The 21234-nt window shown below is 40.5% G+C and overlaps 1 protein-coding gene across 2 annotated transcripts in view; it reads right to left on the bottom strand.

Moving 5' to 3' along the window:
* Positions 1 to 227: 227 nt before the first annotated feature.
* LOC113169758 (raftlin) overlaps positions 228 to 21234 on the bottom strand; it is a 79678-nt gene continuing 58671 nt past the window's right edge. For both annotated transcript variants that reach the window (XM_026371434.1, XM_026371435.1), the window contains exons 7-10: positions 16491 to 16609; positions 7599 to 7702; positions 3252 to 3327; positions 228 to 2465 (exon numbers count right to left, since the gene is read on the bottom strand). In XM_026371434.1, coding sequence (XP_026227219.1) covers positions 1908 to 2465; positions 3252 to 3327; positions 7599 to 7702; positions 16491 to 16609 — 857 coding nt within the window. In that variant the 3' untranslated portion in view covers positions 228 to 1907. The remainder of the gene's footprint in view (positions 2466 to 3251; positions 3328 to 7598; positions 7703 to 16490; positions 16610 to 21234) is intronic.

Below are 21234 nucleotides of genomic sequence, written 5' to 3'. Positions count from 1 at the left end.
CAGAAGGCTGTTACTTTAAATGAACCTATTTATTTCTTTTATTCGGCTCTTGTGCTCGGTGGTTGTTCTCTTTCACCCTCTACCTCTTTCTTTGTGTCAGTTTCTCCCTCTCAGTCTTCAGTTTTGGTCTCAGTGCACAACAGGCTTCGACCCGGGCCGTACAGCTTAACCTCGCTTCCACACTGATAAGTGCTTTGTTTGTGGCCATTGAGTAGAAATGTAATTAAAAATACAACTTTGCGTGGAAATAAAACCTCACTGCTGTGTGTAAAAGCTAAATAGGTGCATCTAAATACGTGTTTGCCTTTGAGCTGCAAACATTCAGCTGAATTTCACATCCTTATCGAACTTGGCTTAGAACATGGAACATTCTGTATGCAAGGTGAGCTGAGCACACCACACCAAAGAGTGATTATCGGCTCTCTTTGAAGCACTTGACGGCTTAGAGCTCAGCGTAAACAATTATCTCTTCACCCTCCTTCGGATTGCCTGTCGCAACAAATGCCTTTCCCGTCACCTCTGCCTAAATTCCCACCACATCACAACTTCCTATAGCGCACAAACATGGGAACAGGAAATGGTGACACACTCAGTCATCACCCAGGATGCTTTTCTGAGCATTTCTACCTTCATATTGTCATTTGGATGGATGCAGCCTGTGTCAAACTTGTCAGTTTTCAGTCTCTTGGGTTTTCAGGCTTGTCTTTGCTCAGGTTCAAAGACTAAAAAGAGCTGTTGAAGCAGCTCTAGGGTCAGCGTGAAAGTACCTCTTGTAACAGGTGCAACATCTTGATGCAACTCTCAGACTAACAAGAAGGACTCTTCATCATTTCCTGTTCTCTTTATTCGGCCCAGCAGTAACCTTTCAAAAACAACTCTACTACTGTTTTTTCAGACTATTTAATTATCCCTTAATTATATTGCAAGCTAATGTCAAACTCGACAAGAATGATATAATACTCCTTACCCTTTGAAAGCCTGGTCATACACAGTGGCACAGTGTAAATGATCCCTGTACCTTAATGAGTTTGTGGTTCTAGATCCTTGTTGACATAGGGACTGTTTGCACTTTGACTGGTGAGCTATCTGCTAACACATTAGCATTACTCAGTGGCTGTGTTAGCATTTTTCTGTTTTCCTTTTACTGAGATATTTATCTACCCTTTAGCAATCTGTTTTCAGGATTTTACACTGTTACTCGTTAAAGAGTTAAAGGGGTCAAACAAAGCTCATAGAGGTAAGGGGGTTTGGTTGATAATGGAATAATAAGCTCACATTTTATTCAAAATACATATTGGTTACTATTGATGTCAGTGCCTTAACTGTCTGCAAGACATTCCTCATCTTTTGAACAACATTTAAATGTCCTTTAACAGACCAAGTTGAATGAAAACCTTTTGCTGTTGGTCAGCAACACAAATTAATTCATAGTTGATGCAAATAATTTCCTCTGCCCTCAACAAATCACGGTAACTGCATTTGAAATATCTGATTTCACTGAAAGGTTTAGACCAGGTCGCACAAGCTTCTTATGTAAAACAAAAACTCGCCCTGTCTGATCGAGACACTATTCTATGCATTCACTCCCCTATTAATCGCCATCTAGTTTTTCCAGTGACTCCATGTTGCCTATTCTGCATCAGCAATCCTTGTTTCAGATATATACATTCAGTATGCGTAGTTATACAGTAGAATCGATATCTGCAATTACATAAAATCATTCTGTAGCTACAGTGTGGCAGGTTGTGAAGAAATCCTCTATGAAAGGTGGCAGGTTTAGAGAATGCTGCAGCGATGGGGATTAAAGCCCCAATAATTTGGATCAGGGACAACACTGTAAACCAGTTCTTCAGTTGGGAAATTTGAGAGGTAGGCTGGGAGGAAACCTTGACTTGGACTTCTTGGGGCTACTCTTGAACCTCATCTGGGCTTTGATTAGTTGCCGTGGCCTGTGAATCTGCCACTATCTCATCTGTCTTGACCCCATTTTCCATCATAGCTTCAGCTTCTGCTATGCCCTCATTCTGCTTTTCTTTGGTCTTGCTCTCTGCTTTGACTGTTGCAACGGTTTCTGCCACTTCCTGGACTTCTCTGTTTTCTAAAGGCTCTCCACTCTTTTTTGGTTCCTCTTCATCCAGTGTTACTGTTTCTTCTTCTGTGGCATTTTCTCCATCTTTCTTTTCGACAGTCTCTATGCTGATTTCAATCCCGTCATCAATCTTTCTATCTTTTCCACACCTCCCATCCTTTTCTTTTGGTGTCTTGTTTTCTCTTGCAGACTCTGTATCTGTTGCATTCATCCTCTCGTCCCCGCTCCTGTCTTCCTCTTTCTCAGCCTTTTCTCTGTCATCAAGAATCTTGGGATCTTCTACATCTTTGTCTGTTTTTGTTTTCTTCTTCTTGTTTTTTGCTGTGTCTTTAATGCAGTTTTTGTTGGACTTGCTTCTGGCCTTGAAGATCAGTTTCTGAAAAAAGAAATGCATTAAAAGGTTAGTGGAATGCATTGTAATCATTGTTACCCTTTAAACACTGTATGGTTTGTTCCTAAAAGTATATACACACAGACTTAATTAAGAATGGATCACAGTAGATCTAATTCTGCAGTGGGATAACTAGCAAATTCAAATGAGTCTCATTGATGCAGAGAAGGAAATTGAGGCCATTTTGAGGGGAGTTATTAGTGGCCTCAAGGCCTTTAGTCTGATCAAACAAACAGGCAAAAATGGAATGCAATCCAAAGCAATATGTCCTCAATCACTTGGACAGCCTCTGCAGGGTTTTACACACTACAGGGATATAAAAAACTGAGATAAACTGCAAAGAAACAGGCATGAAAATCTTGTTAACGCTAGCAATTCCCAGAGTCTTAGGGCCTATTGAATTTGTGGTTGTGATGGCAGTTTAAATTCAGGTCATATAAAGCGTCAACATGGACTCATTCCGCTCTGGACAAAGGTTAGCTTTAGAGGTTATCGCCACTATTCAGGGTCGCCAAGAAAGCATTACCAACTCTGCTTCCACAAACAACACATTTTTCTGTTGCTGAAGAATCTGATATCTTAAGCTGAGAACAGTTACTTCATATTTGTCCGGCACTGTGTGTGTTTGTGTACTTAAAATGTAAACGGCTGTGCAAGTGGAAGTGGCAAAAGGTGATGCTGATGTGAATATTTGGCAAGCAGATGACAGTATAACTACTGGGAGACCTCACATTAGCCAAGAAATATAAATAGGAATGTGGGTTCACGTACCTTGGATTCACGCCTCTTTCGGCCCAAGACAGGTCTCTGCAGGAACACAATCTGTTTGGTGGACAGACTTCCATCACTAGAAGATGACGGAAGGAAAAAGAGACAGAGAACAGAACATCAACCAAATATTTTGGCAACAAGAAGATCTGATTTCTACAAATAACTCTACAAATAAGTAGGAAAGCTTTTCTAATTTTTAAGCCCATACACTTGATAACACGGAGGGATCCACCTTGCATTACCATGGTGAAACGCTTGCTGGCCACAGCTTCATGCTCACATTCGTGGCTCATCATCTCTGCTGCTGTCATTTGTCAATGTCATTTCCCCCATTTTGTGAGTTAAACTGTGCAGGGAAATAAATCAAATGATGCTAATAGGCTGTTTTTAAAATCTGACTGAGCAACTGTGAATGTGCTAAGAACATGTATTTCTTCTCTTCTCTCCACTTCCCCAAACATAATCTTTCATCCCATGCACATGTAACACTTGTGTGTTTGAGAAGGATAATCTGCACAAGTACTCGTGCTGACAGATTAATCATGGCCAGAAATACAGATTCATTTCTGAGTGGGCTTCCTGTCTCTCACGCTCACTCTCACTCTTTCGTCTGCTCCTCTTTGTCATGCACAGCCCTTTTCATATCCCAGCGTGCTCTCAATAACTAGCTGCCCGTTCAGTTTTACCTGCCGGCTTTTATCTCATGTGACAGCCTGATATGTGACAGCGTTATTGTTTGTTTCTGCTTTATTCCCTCTACTTCTCTTTTGCTATTATTGGACATGGCTTAAAAGGAGATGCGTTGGTGTGTGTCGCTTTCTGTTCAATAGCTTGCGGAAACGTGCACACACATACACACAAAGGTTTGATGCGGTCTAAAGTTAAGCTGCCTGCTCAACCTTGCACATGAAGAAAGATGGCAGGTTTATGATTGTTGCAGAACACTAAAGGTCTGCTACAAATCTTCCCTTACTCAACATCAAATGGACTTCAGACTCATCCGGCACAGGACTTACTATCTAAACCATCCAAAGCCCACCATAACTTCTTTTTTCCATTACCTCCTTCCTTCCACTTTACATCCATAGGCTTTTTTCTAGGCTGTCAAAACTGCTGGACAATTAATAAAAGCTGAAAACGAACTAGAGTTCCCAGCAAAAGCTTCAGCCCATTAAACAAGAAGGAAGTGGATGGCTTAAAAAATGACACGCCTTTACTGAACCTGCTCTTAGCTGTCAGTGTCAGCTTGAAGCCATAAAGACCAGCTATAGTCTGTGTCCACTTATAGGAAAATACGTGGCGTGATAAGATGCACCTAAGATCCAAGCCTTTCCTCCAGCACACTGAGATGCTTTGATTACTTTCGAAGTATCCCAACAATTTAGGTACATGGTATAATTAACTCATTTGTCTGAACCTTCTCATTTTCTTGTTGCATGTCAGCCCGCTCCAGTTAATGTAGAAACATTCACATTTACTGTAGTTAATGGCTCCAAAATGTAATTACCATCTACATTAATTGAATGCGGCGAACATGAATGCATGCTCTGAGACAACTACATGAATTAATGTTGTGTGGAGAAGCCGCTGAGTACCAGTTAGCATTAATTTCAGACGCTGCTGAGATTACTGACACTTATCTGACCCCTCCAGATGAAGAGCAGCCTGAAAGCCCTCAGACTGCAAAAACATGCATTTAAACATTTGCTATTTAAAAATGGAGTAGTCAACACCATAAAAACAAGTGTGAGGAGTATTGTTAATCTGAAATGGATCATCAACCATTATTTCAATGCGCAAAATGTTTTCGAGACAGGGAGAGAAATGAGCTCTGTCTTGCACTGTATCTAGGACAGCTCTGATTGATTAGCCATGTTGTGCTGTTGTGTTGTGGCATTTTGAATGAGAGGAGAGAGAGAGGGCAGAAAAAAAACAAAGGATAAAAACAGAGTGGTAATTAATCAGCTATGTTGTGGAAAAAAAGCTAATGTGACGATCTGAGGTGGGGGCAGAGCAAACAGTCGGTCAGTGTCGTGTAGTGCACTGATGGGAACGCATATTTTGTATGGATGAGAGATGGTGACTTATTATTTATGCAGAGGTTCACATTTTCAGGACAATATTAACATGGCTGTTTGTATTAAACCACATCATCATAGCTTTAATAAGTCCTCCTTTCCATACTGGCTGCAAAGATAAGCCTTCCTAAAGCAATTTGAGGCTTCAACCGTCTGAATTAAACACATCAAGTGAGAATCCTCCAAAGTTACAGTCTTTTCCTAAATCACTTTTGTGCTTCTCTGTACATCGTTTCCTTGCTTAGTTGCAGCAAAGGGAGATGAAGTGGAAATCTTGCACTAAAATGACTATAAATGTGGAAGATACCCACTTGACTTCACTTGCTCAGAGTGCTGAAACCTCATAGAGTTCCAGCTGAATTTTAGAAGTCGTTATTGCACAGAGCTTTTGGTCTCACATTACTCATACTGAAAATGCTTTTAGAAGATATCTCTTTGGAGATCTGTCTGGAGGGGAAGGATAAATTACAGCAACCAAAAGAGAGCTGAAGTGAAACCAGAACTCTTGGGTTCTGTTCTAGTAGCAAGAAAAACATATTCAAGTCATCATGGAGCGTCGTGTCTTTTACTAAAAGCCCGAACATCAGCTGACTAATTCCTTGGTGGCATTTTGGATCCTGTTTGAGTCCTTGGAAACCTTATTTTTAACTTCCTCTCTCACTTCTACAGGTTTTACATTGGAAACACATGGAGAAAGATCTTTATGTCTCAAAAAACATTAGCCACCCTAGCCATCACAGTAGCCATATGGGTCAAATGTGTTGCTACATTCTATTTATACCACCTTATTTGCTATTCTTAATATGTCTTAGTGGTTTAGAGAGAGCCATACTGGATGAAATACTTGGAATATTCAACTGGTGCAGTCATTATCAGCATGTGATAAAACAAATTTAGTTTTACAGTGAAGCTCCTTACTGTGTCTGAGGACATACAAGACCTTTGACCATAAGCGGATGTACACTCATTTTGCAGCCGTGAGTGCTGACTCAGCTCAGGCTTAACCGAGGAACCGTTACATTTCTGTGAAGAGATTTTCCGCCAACAGTCAGAGCTGCTGCTTTTAAACTTTCCCAGCTGCTGCTTCTCGGCTTGAAGCTCAGCCTAAAGTGGCACAAATGTAGGTCAATTTCTTCTAAAAGCTGTCATATTTCTTTGAACAATAACTTGAATAGATAAAGTGTGCGTGTTATAATTCAAACCACGTTCCAGTTTTCACAGGAATACTGTAGCATACACAGCAGGTTCTGCCTGCTACAAGTTTATAATATCTGCGGACCTTGATAATGATTTACTGCACATAGGGCTAGTTCTCACCCTCACCTCTAATATTTTGCAGGTCTTGTGTGTAGAAGAGTTGCCTCCACAGAACAAACTAGGATATATCATTGGTGACATTTTTATTAACTGAACCTTTAATTTCAAAGAAAGTGAGTTACTTACAGTGTATTGTGGGAAAATGCTGCTCCAATGTGATGTTGTAATAACCATGAATCTCCCAGATGCCAAGATTTTCTTGTTTTAAATGCAGTGACAGTGCATTTTAAGATAATCCAATTTTCTATGGCTTAGGAGCAGCAGTGGAACATAAGTTACATGAGCATATATTTGAACTACTTGTGCTTTACTTAAGGGTTATTTATTCATACCTCTCAAAGTACTGCAACTTGTTATTATTATTCTAACTCAGTTTTATTCCATGCAACCAAAACTAATTTAAGTAGAATTGCAAAATCCTACTTAAACAAGTCTTTTAATGTTGCCCTTGCTATTTTATAAGCACTCTAAGTCAAGTTGAAAGAAAGTGCTGTATAAAAGTTTGTATTTTTATAGCTCTTCTACTTTTTTGCTGTACTTTTTTCATACCAAAGATCATCTCCAATTTAATGCCACTTACATGCTACAGGATGCTGGTACACATCAATAACACTCTTCCAACTATATAATAAATATAATAATTTAACCCTCTTTCAACTGACATTTTGCATCATGCATATGCTTACTTTTAATAATTGCATGTAAAGCTATATAAAGAAATATGGATTGTCTTTCACTGCTTCTATTTTAGTAAAGTATCTGAGTAAGTGTATGTACATGAAAACTTTAAAATCACTAAATTTGATAACATCTGTTAATATAATACCAGACACAAAAGAACTGATACTGTATTTGTAGTTGCAGTTATTGCAATTCCCGCTGGTTGCCAACAGAGGTCATTAGAGGTTATAGATTATTTGATGCACCTTTCAACAGTCATGAGGGTGGTTACCTGTTCGTCTTGATTATAGGAGTTGGCAGCACACAAGTGAGTCTCCAACCATATGTGGCGAGGGACTGTAGCAGTGGAATATAATCAGCCTTCACCTGCAAACCCTGTGGAGAAGACAAGACATCCATTACAGCCAGGAATCAGCCCAAACAGACCTAAACATGTCCATAATCGATATCCGTCTCTCCTTAAACACCATGTGCACTGCACAATGAACAATATGCATGCACATTACATAGCAGAGTGCATTAGCTACCATGATTACAGCTGCAAAATGTGGAGGTATGAAAAGCAATCAAGAGCTGTTAGCATCACTTAGAAACTCACATCTCAGTTAAAAATACCCTCCCTCTCAGATATGATTTATGCCTTTTTATGACGTATGTGTGTTGTTGAGAAGTGGTTCTCAACAGCAGTGTACACAGGAAAGAATAAGAATCGAGACATAAATCAACAGTTACAGAAAATCCCTGGTTGCCATGAGTCAACATGGCAACCGTCTCTATTCATGACAAGCATTTGTCAGCTCAGTCCTTGAACAAATAGTCTGCTTATGTGTAACTGTTCACTTTGTACTAAACATTTTAATGGTGTTTGTGCAATTTAACTATCATTAACAAAGCTCTGGTAACATTGTCTCAGCCGATGGATTTAAATCAAGAATGCTTCTTTTGAATAGGGAAAAGAGTGATTCAAACTGATATGCAGAACACTCTCAGATGCATGTTCAGTAATCACACCATTTTCGGGGAGGAAGAGTGTGTGTGGTTTCCCATTCTTGTTGTGTTAGGCACCTGCTGAAAACGAAAAACCGCAAAGCGTGTCACTCAGATTGTTTGTGTCTATCACATGGAAACAGTAACTGTTTATACACAATAACACAAATCTGCTAATTATTTAAAAAACATATTGAATTGCTCCGTGGTCCCAAACAGTACCTAAGGTTGTGGACTATACAAAATGGAAATCATGTGAAGGACAAGAGTAAAATAAGGTTGGAAATAAGGATGGCTACCGTGTTTTGCATAAATATTAGACCGTTACATCAGTGGTGGAGTATGAGTACTGATATGAGTCAGGAAGGCAGTGATCGTGAACCAAGTACACCGCAGAACTTCAGAGTCTATTCATAGTGCACTGATCAAGAACAGAGACTTGAGAATGTCACACCTACACACGCTATATTAGCTATGACTGTACTGCAGAGCGTGAAAGACTTCTCTAATTAAAGCTGCACAAGCCAAAGGTTTCACGTGAAAATCCTTTAGCTCTGTGACAATGTGCTAACCTGCCTCCATCAGCATCTTTCACAGAGAGACTGCATTATACTGTACAAGAGCCCATTTGTCCTTGAAGGAGCCAGGGCAGAGTCACAAAAATCTGGTGACTAATCAAAACGTCGGATTGAAACACAGTGACGTCACATTTAGTTTCCTCTCTGTATAACAAAACAGGCGGGTTAATAGACATGAGCAGGTTGTGTGCAGGGGACTCTGGGTACTCTCTTGCTCCTTTGGTGGAGCTTCCAGCATGCATAGTTGTTCATGTCAGCTCTACTAGTGAGCGTAAGACATAACAAATAAACATGCTCTGTTACAGTTGTGTATATTGGTTTAACACAAATTACAGCACTTTAAAAGATGCTCTTGTAACCACTGCACTGAAGTAACCATCTTCTTAATTATATTTTTATCTATTCGCTGTATTTTAATGGTGTTTTGTAAGTTTTGCAAGCCCGTGCTTGCTGGTTACAAGACTTCAACTGTTCAGCGGTGCATGATTGTCGTCTGATTCTCCTCTTCATGATACACCATTATTTTTAAATAATGGTGTATCATGAATTAAATAAGAGACAGATCTGGACTGCACGCAAGTCAGCCAGGCACATACACACATAGGAAACTGTTGTAATGTGCAGATTGGAGCCTGACATTTTCCTACTGAAACATACACTGACTTCCCATCAGTGGCTTGACAGCAGCATATGTCTCTCTAAAATCCCAATGTATGCCTTTGCATCAATAATACCTGCACACTGCTGTGAGTTCTGATTCACTCCCATACCTTCACAGATGCGGGCTTTTGCACCTTTTGCTGGTAACAGTGTGGATGTTTTTTTTTTCATCTTTGGCACAGAGAACCCAACGTCTGTTTTTACCCCAAAACAACTGTGGACCCGTCTGATCACAGAACACGCTTCCACTGTCATTTGATATGAACTTGAACCCAGAGAATTTGGCTGTACTAAAAAAGAGCTTTTCAATCTTGACAAAGTTGAACTAGTAAATCAAGCAGCACAACTGCAGCTACTGCTTTTCTCTGAGCTATAGCTACCAACTCTCAAGCTGCTACTAACACCGACATAGTATGATTAGCCTACCTTCCTATTATCACTACTTCTTTATTTTTGGCTGCATAGTGGGTAGATGTGCAAAGAGAATTGTGAAGTGAGAGGATGTCTGAGAAATAGAAAGACTGATCCGTCATGAGACAGACTCAAGTCAAAACACTTAAACCCACTTCACCACACAGTGAGTCATTTTTCTTCCACAGCTTCATATTGACCAGGATGAGAGAGCATGCACAAACAGACCCAAAGCAGTCACATGTCAGGTTGTAGGATGCATAGAGACAATCATTAGAATATAAGACACTCCTACAGACATTATTTACATAGGCATTACTTTCTAAGTTCCTACAGGACACAGCGCATTTACATTTTTCAGGAGTTTATGTTGGAACCACTCCCAGAAACAGGCTCTCAAAGCCTGCCCAGAAAGTAAATTGAGAAATAATTTTTCTGTAATGGCTTGCTCTTCTTTGGAGTAGGTGAGAGTTAATCACAATCCTTGGAGTGCGGCTTCACACTCTCCCTGACTTATTATGCAGGGCCACCTCTTTTCCACTCCAGCGCCAACCCGTGAGACTAAAACACAAAGTAATCACACTGCCAGTTTTGTCTCCGATGTTATCTGAATGACTTTATAAAAGGACCACATGGTGAGATGACAGAGAAGCTGTAGTTAAACCATCTCAGTCAGCGCTAATTTAAATTAAATCCAGTTTTTCCTGAGATTACTTCTTCATAGAGAAGTTGCATCTTGGGCCAACCAACTAGCTGAACAGCATTCGAAGGCAGGAAGGAAACAACCTGTTTTTAACTTTTACACGTTTCTCAGCTGATGATATTAGTTAAAACAACAATTGCTTCAGAATTAAATCACAATTGCACTTAAAGTTTTTGCTGCTCAGCCACCTATCTAACATTTTCAGAAAAAGCTATGGGAACGTATGATCCAGGGTCTGGATGTGTATACAATAGAGCAAAGTTTGTTTTGAGGCCTTTGGCAAAGGAGGGTGTAGCTGCAGGTCAGATAAAAGTTCAGAGTTCACTCTGGAAGGAGCTCAACAAAAACACAAGCCTGTTGTTCCTTTTTAAAGCCCCTCCACTGACATGGCAAGCTAGACATAACAAACCATAATTCTGTTTTTCACCAGCTCTGAATATAGCTATATTTTTGCAGACTACTGAGGTCAACAGGTTTGCGGACACAGTCCAGTAATGATGAAGCAAATACCTTTTAAAAAAGGGCATTTAGATGGTGTTCCTAATAGGTTCACTTGACCAAAAGCGTTGTCACAGCAACAGAAAATTCAGCATCCGCCATAATTTAAACCACTGCAAAAACCTTTTTCTGAATGTGATTAGTCCAAAACATATATAAAGTAAACATTTAATATATTTTTACTGCTACATCTGCTGGTTTTGATGTCAGTTTGATTAGCATGGACGATCATGTAGGTTGGAAAACTAAAGAACACCTAACACATGCAGTCGTTACTGTTTATCATGTGCCAGTAGAAGCTTTTATTATGCACTTACACAGTGAAAATGAGAATGTGACCATTTGATCAGTGAAACTGATGATTCAAATGCATCCTTCTGAGACAGATCATCAGACAACTCATCAATGTCCTAATTATTTTACTTAAATAAAAGACAGGGCCACAAGCAAAATTCTGACAGGGGGGCCCGGGGATCCTGTCTGTGTGTCTGTTTACTGCTGTGTTAGATTAGCCCACCGGCTGGCAGCGAAAAAACTGTTGTTTTTTTAGGTTAACAGAGCTGACTTTTAACCACAACCTACTTTGGAGAAGAGAGGAGCAAAAGATAAAGACGAGCTCGTTGTTGCTTCATGTTAACCTGAATTTTGTTTAATCAGACACTATTGTTCATAACAAACTTCATACTCCAGGCTGATTATTTCCTTAATTGCATTTGCCCTAGACCTTAAGTATATTATCATTATTATTATTAATATCATTATCAGCCACCTAGATTTTCACAAGCCAAAATGATTTGAAATCACTGGACTAATCTTTGATAACGTACTATGTTTAATAAGTGTATCATAATCTTTTAATGAAACTATGACGGTTGAAATAAAAAACAGAAGCAATGTTGCTCAAACATATCATAAGAAAACAGTCTCTATTCTTCTAGGTACATGTCATTACTTGTTTCTTATTTCTTGCTACACCTTATAAACAACTACACCCTATAAGCCGAAACCTCACCCTCCATCCTAGAGCTATCAGCAACATCATCACATTGTCTGACAGACTGGGCACGATCTCTCACTTGCAGGGACAGCGCAAATTACTCTCCTCCTATGTAGGTCACCTCTCCTCTCACCTCAGTCAGACAGGATAGAGATATCATGGGCAGGCAATTCACGGTAACGATCAGCGCTCTGGACAACATGCACCCACGTGCAGGCCACAGCATGCACACACAGTAACAGAACACATTATATTTAATTTACTGTAAGTAGTGCACAAGGTTTGTTTAAGGAATAAAAGGGGGGTGATTTCAAGAAGACTGCGGTGATGAACACATACACACACACACACCAAATATCCTTGTATGTGTGTGTGAGGTGTCCTTTTCCTATGTCTTAAAAACTATTTCTTCGAAGATTTTCCCCTGCCTGCCGATGCTGTGATGTGGGCCTCTAATCCCATTTTAGACGTCATTTAGTTTCGTAAATCTGTGAAGTGTTGCTCTTCAAAGCCGGGGATGCTAGTCAGTTCTGGGAATGAGTGACAACAATGTCAACGCTGTTAAGCTCCTTTTTCTTGCTTTGACTTTGGACTGCCATTCCTTAAATCTGAACTCTGATGATACTTCTAGGGCGTCTTTCTGCAGCACTGTACACGGTTTCTTTAAAGATCAAGGAGTGAGCACACCTGCAACAACATCAAACTGCAATGCTTGATGTTGAGAGAATATTTTATTCACTGACAGTTATTTTGTGATATCAGTAGCATTCAACAGGAATATTAAAAATCAATGTATGAACAGTCTGTGCTCAATATTTTGTAAATGTTGACAAAATAAGCTTCATCTGCTCTTTATGTTATAGTAACATCCAGTATGATCCATCTGAAGTCAGAAAGAGAGCCAACTCTACTGCAAACACGCAATAATTTATAAATTATTAAATAATTAATCAAATAAATAAACACCAAAACTTATTTTGAGGTAACACAGGAACTTGTTTATCTCCCTTGTTTCTGTTTTTACCAAATCTATTTATTTATATAAATATAAATGCACAGAAATACACATTTTCTTTCTATGTATCTATTTCTTCTTACTTTTTTACTGCGGTCATGTAGCACCAGAGCCATGCTGCATCTCTACACAAGTAATTAGAATAACAAATGTTCATGCCAGTAAGACTCTTCTAAGGAATATTTTAAAGAGTCAGTAACAAAAAACTAATTTCTCTTTTACCTCTAGTGTTATGTGTAAAATAAATAGTTGCATGGTCGTGAGAATAATTCGAAAAACTGAGTTGGTGGCGTGGATAATGGCACTGTACCCAAGATTTTAAGAGTGTATGAAAGAGAACCGGAAATGCTTCATCAGACGCATCATAGATGTTAGTGAACGTCTTTTAATAAAACACAGTCATGGCTGGTTCTGATACTGTTTTATCTCCACATGGAAAGACTGAAATGCAACAAGCAGACATATTAAGATGAAGTCTTGCTGAGGTGTGAAGGAGAACATGTGTTGTCTGTTCATTGTGAATGTGATGCTCAGTGAAGGGATAGAGGTCTTTCACTATATTGATTGCAGGACAGGTCCTGTATTGATTTCCTCACAGGACACAAGCGATGAGAAGCTTGTCCTAATTGGAGTTTCATAGCACAGACACTTGATGAGTTATTCATTTTAAACACTTCACCATCATCCATATGGCTCCTACTTGAGAAAATAAACAGTTGTTTTCAGGTAACTGCAGCATCTTCACATTAAATCCAATATTTTGGACATCTGTCCAAAATCTGTGTTGTTCATGAGAAACAAAAGCTGAAATGAAATGTCTGCAGGAGCTCTTTAGCACTGATGACATGTTTATACACAATACAAGCAGCCTCACACGCTGAACACCACGCATGTGTGCGTTTAATTTGTTTCTCTTGCTTTTCATTTTGTGCATTTTGCTGTTTTCGTGCCGTTTTTCTCCAGGCTGTGTTCTGCTGTCATTTAGTAGAAACTGTTTCCTCAGCACTTGGTTCTTAGTTTGTCAGTTTGACATTTATTTTTGTTTCCTTCTTTAAAAAATTATTTCTGTGATTTGTTTTGAAGTGAGAATTTTGTGACCCACGAGTCTTTGTTTGTCCCACATGTGACAACACCTGGAGCTTTGTCACGTGTGTTGGCTTTTTATCATTGTACTCCAATACCTCTACTAAATCTGAGCTATCGTAGTTCAACTAAATCCTATCGTAGTTCAACTAAATCCTATTTGATTTATCATGAATTAACAAGCTAAAAGAATGATCTAATGAGATACACATTTTGGATTGTCAGCTTAATTTTCAGCAAGCGCAGTGTTGGATGACATTTATTTTTATAAAAATCTGACACACACACACACTTTTTACATGTGTATTTCATCAACAAAGTTCCTGATGACCCTGTTAATGCTCGGTATTAAAATGCACCTTGGACAATCAGATTGCAAGTGAACCTTTGAGGCACATACATGCGTCTTCAGGGTGTCCAGCAGACCACGTGTTCAGATTTTGTCATTGTTCCATCACTTCCACTCCACCTCATCCAAGCTTATAAACCTGACACATTTCAGTGCTTAAAATATCTTGTGTTTCTGAATTGGGTTTTTAAATGAGAGTTAAATATCTGCATTACACCTGTGGCCTGGCTCCTAATTTACAAGCAAGGTTGATTAAGCATGAAAGAAACACCTTGTACGCGCTTCCAGTAATCCAGTATTAAAAAACCTTGAAATACTGTCATAGAAAAGAAGGATTTGAGCTGATCCAGAGGGAAGCTCTGGTCTAATATGAAGAATATCAGCAGTGTAAACTGTATTACAGAGCTCTACTCAGTATCTCATGTACTGATATAACTGCTGCATCAATGCAGCTCATCCCAAGTCTACAAACACCTGTAGATCTGATGTTTGGCTCTTTTCACACGCAAATCCTTTGATTACTTGTAACTCATTTATAAATAAAACAATTAAAAAAACCCTTTTCCTTCAGACACCATCTCTAAGATGATCTCCCATTAAATGACAGTGTGAAAGACTGCATGCCCTTAGTGAGACAGATTGTTTTTCTTCATACATCCAACCACCTGCCAAACCTTTGCATAAATACAACTGTGATGCATTAGGGGGAAGGAGAAGATGATGTATATAAAGAAGAAGGGAAAAAAACGCACCCGCAATCAATATTCAGCCTTATTTTTCATTGTAATTATCCCAGCACTGAAACAATAATGAGCTGCGAGGATACTTTGCATATCAATTTTAGGTGGTTATCACAATGAATGGGGATAATGTGGGGCTCTGATCTCCTTTGTGAAAGACTGTGTTGTCAATCAGATTTGGCGTGGTGCAGATCGCTCGAGTGAAACAGTTTTTGATAAAGTCCCAGTGGAAGAGTTGATTGGATCTCCAGAAACATTGGGTATTGGTTCGGCGCTGTTCTCTGTTGACGTTTCTGAGGAAGCCTGGAAATCCATTAAGCTGTAACAATATTACCATTCATCTCAGAGGAGGGGAGACTCAACTACTGCCGCCAGACGACTGCAGGAGTCTTTTTATTGGGCATTTATGTGACCATCAGTGCTGGACTGGACAATCACAGAGTCACATTTGAGGGACAAAAGTCTCCTTTCACACTTGGACAGCTATGGGCCACAAAACCTAAATTCAATTACTGAGATAGCATCAGCAAACATACAGACACACAAAACTAACCCCACACATGTAGCGGACACTTGCACATACACCTGCATGTATGCAGACAAACCCACACAAATGTTCAGATGACAGGAAAGACCGCAAACCCTTCAACTGGACAGAAATCAATTTCTAACTTGAAACTTGTGCTGAGGAGGGGACCTAATCGGAGGGCAGATAAGAGCTTGTTTGCTCCTGATAAGACAAGCGACCACAACACATGTCCCATAAATTGAGATTAGCCAGATTTGCCTTTGGGGTAGATGAGAGAAATGTTGGCTGAAGATAAAGGATAGGGGTGGTGGGGCACAATATGTGAGTGACAGATCTCAATAAAATAAGACCAGGCTGGAAGTGTATTTGTTAGTAAATACGGGCTGAGCGATGAAGATGATGCTGAACACCGTAAAACTGACGTTTTTCCAATTGATGAGTTCAAATCATTCGTCAGCTTCTAACTTTTGGTGAATGTGATTGATGATCATTTTCTCACTTCAAGGAGCTTCAGTCCTGTTTTTTTTTTTGTTATATTTTAATTTGTCAAAATGTGAATATAACAGCACAACAATCTGTGACACCGCAACAAAAAGAAGCAGTCTGCACTCACATCAATGACGGTCCACTGCTCCACTACGATGGCATCGTACGTTGGGGTGGCTGCATTAGGCTCACTCTCACTTGCCTCCTGGAAGATGAAGACACTTTCCACTGACTTAGGCAGCAAATCTGCAGAGAAGAAGGAAAAAAAATCCATCCGTGAAAAGGGTATTTACTGGATGGAGCGTGTCTGTCTTGTCTCTCCTTCTCCTTTAGGCCCCCCAGGCTACAGGAAATGGAATATGACTCAGCCACATTCACACACAACCTTTTATTACATAGCCAGTGGTGTTGGGCCATTTGTATGAGCAATGTGCATTTATATATTATGCAGGGAGACAGTGTAAAAGAAAGGAGCAGGTTTGCCCCTGCTGGGATTTTAAAAAAGAAGAGACATTATGTGCTACATAAGTGGTTTTCAGAAGCCAGAGCCGTGCTGGTTTTCATGCTCGACAGCTAAACAGAGGCTAATTACAACTGGGAAGCAAGGTGAATGCAATAACTGATGGGATTTAAAACCAGAGGTACTCTGGGTGCTGAGGATCAGGACTGAGGACTAGTGCTTTAAAAAGATTGGCAGATTTTAGTAATGGCAAACTGTAGCTGCTGATTTAATGAAGTCAGTCTGTAAGGCATTAAAGCTTAAATCCTTCTGCTAAGCCTGCATAATTCACCTTAAAAAGACTTGAATTAAGTGAGTCACATAAAGACATTGACGTTGATGCTTTAGGCCACTATTGAGATTGTTTGCTGCTGACCAAATAGATTTTCTAAGCCTGTCCCCGGTTAGAGGCTAACAATCGCACAATTGGCATGCGAGACAGAAACAGCACTCTGGCCCCTGTGTACTGGGACACCTCCCCACCCAGTGTCTCTTGTTATTCATTTGATGGACATGCACATTACACGCAGGCACACACACACACACGGACACGATGCACGCCCCTTTGTCCAGTCCTCCCGGCTGGCCTGAGTGCTTTCTCATTACTCCCACACCATTTACACACTAATACAGTTTGCTGGGGCCCAGGCACCAATACGAGACACTCCGCGTTTCATTACTGGGCCCTAATAATAGTGGGATGAGAGGTGGCTGGAGAGCCCATGGAGAGAGGGAGCGAGAGGATAACGGAAAGAGAAGAACGGAATGAGTGAGACAGAGGAAGAGATAGAGTGGAAGGATGACAGGCTCTTTCATTTCTCTCTCCCTGAAAACCCATTTAGGGCCCATGCATGCTCAATTGAAGACATCTCTCAGACATCTACTGGCTCTCTCAAATACAGACATTATCATTGTTCACCCCCATCCCATCCAAGCCCTTTTCTCTTCTGCTCCACTTCCCCTATCACCCCCTTCCTCCCTCAGTCCAGTGTTCCTCCACCTCATTTGTCAGCGCACCCCGCTTGTTGTATAATTGGAAAGAAGCCTTCTCAGAAAATGGACTGTGCCACGGCCCACCGTTGGTTCACTGCCAGTGCGATAGGGATCACTCAGGTGAGATCGACACAGGGTTTATGTCTTGCCGCTCTATAGGGAGCAGCGTGTCTCTAGTGGTAATACAGAAAGACACTCAGCAGAGGAGAGAGGAAGGGAGAGAATGAAGTGGAAGAGAGGGAGTTGGTTGCTGGGGGCGTTGAGTCTGTCAGGGGAATGCACCGGTTGTGTGCACGAGTAAACATTATCTTGCGCCTATTGACTGAGAGCTGAGCTGATTTGCCAGTGGGCCGACTGAGAATAAGTTGTTTACACTTGCAAAAACCACCGTGCGCCCTCAGTAAAATTGTTCTTCATCTCCCGTGACTCACATACTCAAGGTCGCAGGGCGAGGCATGCAAATACAGTCGTACTGAAAACAGGGAGTGACAGCGTTGGGATTGAAAGGCACAGAAGGAAATTGAGGGGAGAGTCAAATAGCTGGAGTGGCAGGATGACAAAAAGTGACACTGGGTGACACACAGCAGCTGAAATCAGCACCCAAATGACAGGGGAGAGGATCAACAACATACACTGGGGGGGCGTAGACGATGTTGACACATGCAGACTGAACCTTAGAATCCTGTGTTTGTAGTTTTAGCATGTTTACAATATTATTATGGACATGTTATATTAGTTAACATGTCTGTGAATGTCTGTTAATATGTTCACAAACTAGCTCAATTTGATTTTGATTTGCATCAACTCCTAGTCTGTGACCCTGAGTGCAATACAGCAGTAATAAAATAGATCACACAGTTAATAGTAGTCAGGTGAGATTTCACTAAATAATCCTCGTTTTATGTCATCGCTAACAGATATAGAATTTTGAAATGGTAATTTTCACATATAAAATTAGAGACCTGACTTAAGTATGGGGCAAAACAACAAACAGAATTTAGCTCGAGTGAGAGACCTGACAGAAAATAATAAACAACAGTAAACAAGATTTTTAACATCATGGATTATTGCTTTGAACTTTATGCTCTAATTAAATTCACAAAGTGTGAACTTTTTTGCTCACAGGTGCCCTACGTTTACCCAGATGTGCATGTGTGTTTAAGTCCAGCTGAGTGCCGCAAGGAAAGTGACTCTGCCCCAGGTCATGTTTGCTGACATGATTTAAACATGCGTGCAAGGTGCTGCGTCAAAGAGGTGGAGACAGGATGCTGACAGCTTATCTATATTTCAAACAGGATGAGTGGGTTTCCAGACAGAAGGACAGAGAAAGAAAGAGAGAAAGAGACCAGGGTGTCTAATGTGTGTGGATTGGATGTGGCTTCTCCCTGTGGAGCCAAAGGTTTGCTGCTGGCAGGTTGGTACCTGTGGGTTACTGGGCAGACTTCAGCTGGTAGTGAAGGAACAGCATGGACAGCATGCAGAATGGATACTGAGACATGTTACCAAATGTAAAGTCCACTTTCTTTGGTTTTGAGAGGATATAGGGGAGACTGCATTACATTATACATTAACACATTATGTATTAATATTTCCAGTTGCAGCTGATATGTATATTTATTGCATGATGCCAGCTGTGTGCACAGGCAGGAGCGAACCATTAAGATTAGATTATTAACACTTTCAACACACTGCGGAGCTGCTTAACACAGAGAGACTGAGGGTGGGAAATCTGTTTTCTTACAGCTGTGGAAGAGATTTGTCCTCCACCTACCCTGGGAATTACAGTATGCATATTTTTACATATTTGACATGGTAAGATTTCAACATTAATACTGTATGTTTTAGTGATTAAAGCTTGTTTTGGAGGAACCATAGCGTAGCAGCATCTCTTTCATCTATTCACAAATAGTGTTATCAGGGAGCTACCATGCAAGTTGTTGTCCTGCCCCCATATGAAGAGAGGTGTAGCTGATTCTGTGTCTTACAATTGGGAGCAATTTGGAGTTTGGAGTTTTGCTAAAGAACACTTCAACATGTTGACAGCAGGGGCCAGCGATTATTGGATGACCCACTCTACCTCCTGAGCCACAACCACAATAGGGTATTCTACTGCCATTCACGCCAGAGCTGTGTACATGACCTACAGTATTTTTTCTAACAGGTCTGATTGACTGTAAAGCTGAGCTGCTTCACAGTAATCCTTGTAGCTGATTTGTTAGTTCCCCCTCTTGAGTGGATTTGTTGTTTGTTTGTATATTTAAATACACTGAACAGAGATGGGGGAACCAGATAAGTTACTGCATTACGTGAACATAGTGGTAGGAAACGTTCAATCTGTTTGTATCTGTACCTAAAAGAGTGAAGGGACACATGCTGTGCTGCCAAAACCTGTACAACAACACCATCGACCTCGTGAAAACATATGCATCATGTACATGTTGATGAGTAAACACACACATGCACAGACATCACAGAGCTGTGAACCTGTGTCTCAGAGAAACGCTTGCACATCGTTTCCTTCCATGAATTTCTTTTCACAGTGAAAAAACACAACAACACCTCATTGGAATTTCATATTCCCTGCAACTCACCCCCTCTCTCTCTCTCTCCCTTGTTTCTGTCTTCCATTGGCTTTGCCCAAATTTAGAAACCAGTGAGGGCTGACTGTCATGCATATGAATAGCTCAATGTCTCACAACCGGGCTACAAATCCTCATTGTGGCTCGGGAGATAGCTTAAGCTATACAAGTAACAAAGGCAAACTCCCTGTCAACACCATTACTGTCAGTTCTTTAGTAAACAAACTCAATCCCCCAACTCTGCTACCATCTGGGGGGTTGTGTGTATACCTGTTTGCAAATAAGTGTATTTGTGTGTCTGTGTAGGTATATATGAATATTGCACTGTATGTACATTCAAGCCTGTGTGTGTGTGTGTGTATGTTTGCAGGCGGCGCCACAGTGTGTATGAATCTTTAATGCAACTCTTATCAAAGTGGGGCCTGCTGCAGTTTAGGATCTGTAAATTCAATATCACTATGATATCTGACCCTCTGGCTCAGGCAAAGGCTCCACTTATTGCAAATACTGCTGCCACACTAGACAGGACTTACACAATCAGTGCATACACACACGATCGCACACACGCACATGCGTATGCATACAATGCCCCCTAATGTTTTCACATCTAGCTTCACCATGGAAACCCATCTTTAGTAGGAGCATGGGGACAGTGTGTCTGTGTATGTTTGTGTGTAAGTGTGCATCTCTCTGGACGATGCCCAACAGCCGTCTGTCAGAGACAATAGAAAGGTAGCAGAGTAGCAGACATTACCAGTGATTTTAAAACAAAAGGGAGATGATCTACAAACTCATAATTC

The sequence above is a fragment of the Anabas testudineus genome, chromosome 16, assembly GCF_900324465.2.
Source record: "Anabas testudineus chromosome 16, fAnaTes1.2, whole genome shotgun sequence".
Taxonomy (NCBI): domain Eukaryota; kingdom Metazoa; phylum Chordata; class Actinopteri; order Anabantiformes; family Anabantidae; genus Anabas; species Anabas testudineus.
The sequence above is the reverse complement of the archived record's forward strand: the minus strand, read 5'-3'. Positions and strand labels throughout refer to the sequence as shown.